Source organism: Pteropus alecto, unplaced genomic scaffold (genome assembly GCF_000325575.1).
Source record: "Pteropus alecto unplaced genomic scaffold, ASM32557v1 scaffold11, whole genome shotgun sequence".
NCBI classification, from domain to species: domain Eukaryota; kingdom Metazoa; phylum Chordata; class Mammalia; order Chiroptera; family Pteropodidae; genus Pteropus; species Pteropus alecto.
In genome coordinates this window covers 14,512,043-14,516,552 of record NW_006431956.1, presented here as the reverse complement: position 1 = coordinate 14,516,552, position 4,510 = coordinate 14,512,043, and the positions used below count along the sequence as shown (strand labels likewise).

At 49.8% G+C, this 4,510-nt stretch overlaps 1 protein-coding gene across 1 annotated transcript in view; it reads right to left on the bottom strand.

Moving 5' to 3' along the window:
* GPR158 (G protein-coupled receptor 158) overlaps positions 1 to 1,892 on the bottom strand; it is a 318,792-nt gene extending 316,900 nt beyond the window's left edge. Inside the window, 1 exon segment of the mRNA XM_006907013.2 lies at positions 994 to 1,892. Within this exon segment, the coding sequence (XP_006907075.2) occupies positions 994 to 1,892 (899 nt within the window).
* Positions 1,893 to 4,510: the final 2,618 nt, after the last annotated feature.

The following is a 4,510-nucleotide window of genomic DNA, read 5'->3' as shown; positions in this document are numbered from 1 at the left end:
CTCTCTCTCTCCCCCCCTTTCCTCACAACTCTTAAGGGCTACTGTTAGAAGTTTCTCACCTCAAAGGTCAGGCACTTCTCAGGGCAGAAGTTACCACCTGCTAATTTGCAAATCCTCATCTTCCCATATATTCTATACCTTGAGATAGGAAATACATAACTGTTACTAAGTTTCCTCCAAACCCCCTGAGTGAACTCAATCTAATCGTTCCCTCTCTCCTTTTCTCCCTCCCTTTCTCCCTGCCTAAAATAACTCAGCCAGGTTCCTTTATAAAGCACGTGAGTTTATGAAGGGCTGGACAACTTTTAGGTTTGCCTGACACAGAGAACAGGGGAAAGAGGGGACCAAGGAAGGGGACATGGATTGGGGGTAGGAGGGAAATAGGTAGAAAAAGCACAGTGAGCAAATTGCAAAGTCTGAATCCTGGAGACAGCTGTGCTGTTGAGACTGACTCACTGCTGAGGGGACAGAACTGCCAAAGGGATCGCACTGTTTTAATTACAAAAGACTGGTGCCCCAAACTACACATGTAGGAAGCAAGCAGAAGGTACCCTGCAGTGACAGAAACAAGGAACACTCCCCTTGCTTCCTTTTCTCTCATCTGATGCTAGCCATTCTGTGCTTGGCAGGCACACCCCAAACTCTCTAGGTTCTGTAGCATCACTCCTGACTGGAAACTCCTCCCCCTGCCCTCCCAAGGACTAAAGAGAAGCATGGGGCATCAGAGGTTTTTCTCAGCTCCACCAAATTCTTCCCCATCCCCACCCCTGTCCCTTGATCTGAGAGAAGCTTTTGCTGAGTGCCTGAAGCTGACAAACGTGGGGCGCTTCTTGTACCTAAGCACATGCGCCCGCGTGGGGTGTTCCTCAGCCTGGGTCTCTTCTGTGAGGGTAGGAGGAGTAAGTATCACATCCAAATGTTCCTTCCCCACACGCACACCCACCCACGAAACCGGAAGGAAGGCTTTGCTTTTGCCTTTTTTCCCCTCCCTACCTGAATTCCGGGACCAAGTTAGGCTGCAACCCGTAGAAAGCAGCGGAGAGAGTGACCAGCCACCCGGGCTTGTAACTCCCGTTCTCGCACTCCAGATAAGGCGGAGACCACTTGACATGGCTCTTGTCCCCGCCAAGCCCGTCCCTGCGCCGCCAGCTGTGCCCCAGGCCCCGGGGCCCCTGATTGGAGCCGCGGCGTTGTACATGGGTCCTCCACCTGCGACGGAGGCCGTGGAACCATTCGGTCTCCAGCGTGGCGTTGGCCAGGTGGTGTGCCGAGGAGGACAGGTCCTGGAGGAGAATGCGACTTTCTTCGCGCGTGGCCTGGAGAAAGAGCTGCGGGGCCGACGCTGCCAGAGACTCGGTGCTGAAGGTGATGGCCGCCCGCGAGATGCTGGGCTCGCCCTCCAGGACGCTCCGCACCAGTGCCTGGTACCACGCCAGGTCGTCCTGCAAGTTCTGCTCCCGCGACTTATTGCTCTGCAGCATCATGTTGAGGAAGTTGGTGGCGTGTGTCAGCGTGTCCAACGCCCCGTGCAAGGAAGGATGGGAGCTAGCTAGGGCTGGCGACTTCCCGGGCAGGCCCGCCAGCTCGTAGCGGCTGGAGCAGTTGGCTTGCTTCAGCTGGTGGGAGTCCCCGGTGTAGAGGTAAGAGGCCACGTCCATGGGCACCTCCTCGGCTAGTTTTTGCGCCAAGATGGTGCCGTCGGAGCGGCTCCAGGGAGCCGAGGGGTCCGATGCAGAGGATCGAGCCGGCTGCTGGGCGTGTTGCTTCGCCCTCAGGGTCCTCTCTCTAGGGGAACCCGGCCGTCCCGCGGGGTCGCGGCTGGCGCCAACAGCTCCCAGTCCCAGAAGAGCGAGCAAGAGGCAGAAGAGTAAGGGATAAGCCATGGCTCCCATCTGCCTCGCAGAGAGGAGAGAAGGTAACTGGAGGAGTCACTTTTTAAATTTTGGTCATCAATTTATCAACAGTAAGACTTTTATCAGGAGTCTTCCTCCTTCTCCAGATGGCACCCAGTCCAAAAGGACTTTAAGAATGTCTCGAAATTGGCCCGCTGGCTAAGCTACCGTCACAGGAAATCGAATCACCTGTGGCAACGCTGGCTGCAGCCGCTCCACGATGGGTCGGCTCGGGATTACGCACCTCGCAGCCCCGAGCCGAACAGGTTACCTCCCCTCCGGCTCCCGGCAGCTAGAGTTAGCCTGCTTACGTCTTTCTGCTCGGCAGCTTCCACCGCCACTCTCATTGAGGTGTGTTCAAGAGCTGCTGCTGCTGCTGCCGCCGCCTCGGCCGCCGAAGACGCTGCTCCATCATCTCGCCCGTGGCAGGTCGTTCCCGCCTCCCGGCTCTGGCTCCGCCTCGTTCGCTTCGCTCCGAGGCGCGGAGCGCGCGCATAGACCCGCGCCGCGAGCGCAGGAGCCGGTCCCAAAGAGCGAAGATTTCTTTTAAGACGTTTGCCTCTCTGGAGTTGAGAGGGCCAGGCAGCTGGTTAATTGGAGCTTTAGGTTTAGCCACAAACCACTCTACCTCTCCTTGCCCTAGGGAGGAAAGCCGGTTTAAAGAGGCAGCTTGGCCGCAACCAAACCCTTGCAGGGCGGCTTCAAGTCTTCTTGCTCTCTGTTTGGTCGGCTCCTCTGTCAATCATTCGACTGCCATTTGTGGAGAATGGGGCGGGAGCTGTCCAGTGCTGAAGCCGAGGCGGCACGGAGGAGGCACAGGAGGAGGCAGTGGCGTGGGATGCAGCAGCTCCGAGTCCTGTCACCCACTCGCGTTCCCTGATGACTCGGAAACCTGAGGGGGTGGAATGGGGTGGGCGGGAGTGAGGGAAGAAGCAGAGCTTTTGTAGCTCAGAACGAAGGAAACTTGAACGTACCGAGGAGGAGGGTGTTGGCGTCTTGCATGCTTAGTTCAGTCAGCCTTTTCTTTGGCCTGGAAAAGAGGGAGAAAAGAGTTTTCATTTCTGACTTAAATCGGAGGGGAGGGACGTAGGATGGAGACGTGTCCTCCCAAACATCTGTTCATTTTTGACAAATCATCAAATCCTCCTCGTTGTCAGTTAAAGAAATGAATAAACCCTACTTGCAGAGGTTTTAGCTATGAGGGAGTAATGGAGACATCTACTGGCTGTTTTAAAGGAAAAAAAAAATGCCATATTAACAGAACCTCTGCTTGAAAGGGGGCCAAGATGAGTGAAAGTATATGCAAGGGAAGATGGGAAAGGTAGAAAACCTGTTCAAGGGGCAGGCCTAGGACTGAGAGAGAATGAGAATGGGCGAGTCTGTGTTGAGTGAAAGGGAAGTCATTCTGAGTTCCTAGAATTAATGAGAATATAAGAACTAAGACTTCTGGTTAACTTGCTGGGAAATTTACTAACACCCATCCAATTGCTTTATTTGAAGCTTTAAGAGTGGCTTCTTACATTCTGAAAAGACTAATTCGTACAGGATATTTAGTTTTTTATGCACCACCATTTTCCACCCGCACCTCCATTTTCAAATTTTCAAAGTCTCCAAGAAAGACACAAATAGAAAATCCCAAATTCACTTCAAATCCCAGCTAATAAAAATGTCAATCACCTTATTTTAAGAGAGCACTGCTTACGTATATATACCATTTTATTTCATTCTTCCCACTGAGAAAATACCTAAGCGCTGAAATGTAAGCTCCAAAGGGCAAAAGTTTTCTGCATTGGTCACTGTAGTGTTTTCAGTGCCTAGAACACACAGAAATGATGGGCACCCAGTATGTTTTAACTAAATAGTTGCTAAATTAATGAGTAAACCAGAAGATCATGATGATAAAGCTAATTATTTAAAAATTCATCTCCATACCTAAGAAGAAAGGTTTGCCTGATAAGTCAGTGATGAGGACATTTGGAATAAGACATAGCAACCAGTTTTCCAAACTACAATGTGCGGTCTCCAAGTGAGTTTTTATAGCTATGCAAAGAATGGTTACTAGATTTATATGTACTTACAAGTAGATTTCATGTTCATATCTGACTTTTTGGTTTAAATTTAACTTTGCATTATATGCTCCTTTGCTAAATAAAGGTCATCTCAGTTTAATGCTCTACTCTAGCATATGTGGCAATAATAACAGAAAGAGTTTCTGTTTGTTTAATTTACCAGAATATACAATATGATTTTCGATCTATTTAGCCATATAAAGACTGAAGTGTCATTATGTCATTAATTGATGTTTTTAGAAAATTTGCATAACTTATTAACAATTCTTTAAATCTTCTAGTATTGTACTTACAGAGGAAGATATAAGTTTATGAGTAGGTCCTTCCATAAGTAATTTAATGGCAGCATAACTGAAAGACCTGGGTTCTAGTCTTAGCATGGTTTTAAGCAAGATATATAACCACTGGCAACACATTTAAAGTTTCTGTGTCTGGCACGCAAAGTGTATGTAGACCTCATAATTTGACATGAATAGAGTACTGAAATGGCACCTGAGCCACTCTTCAGGAGTGCCAGTCCTTTCCCTAATACACATCCAACAAGAAAGG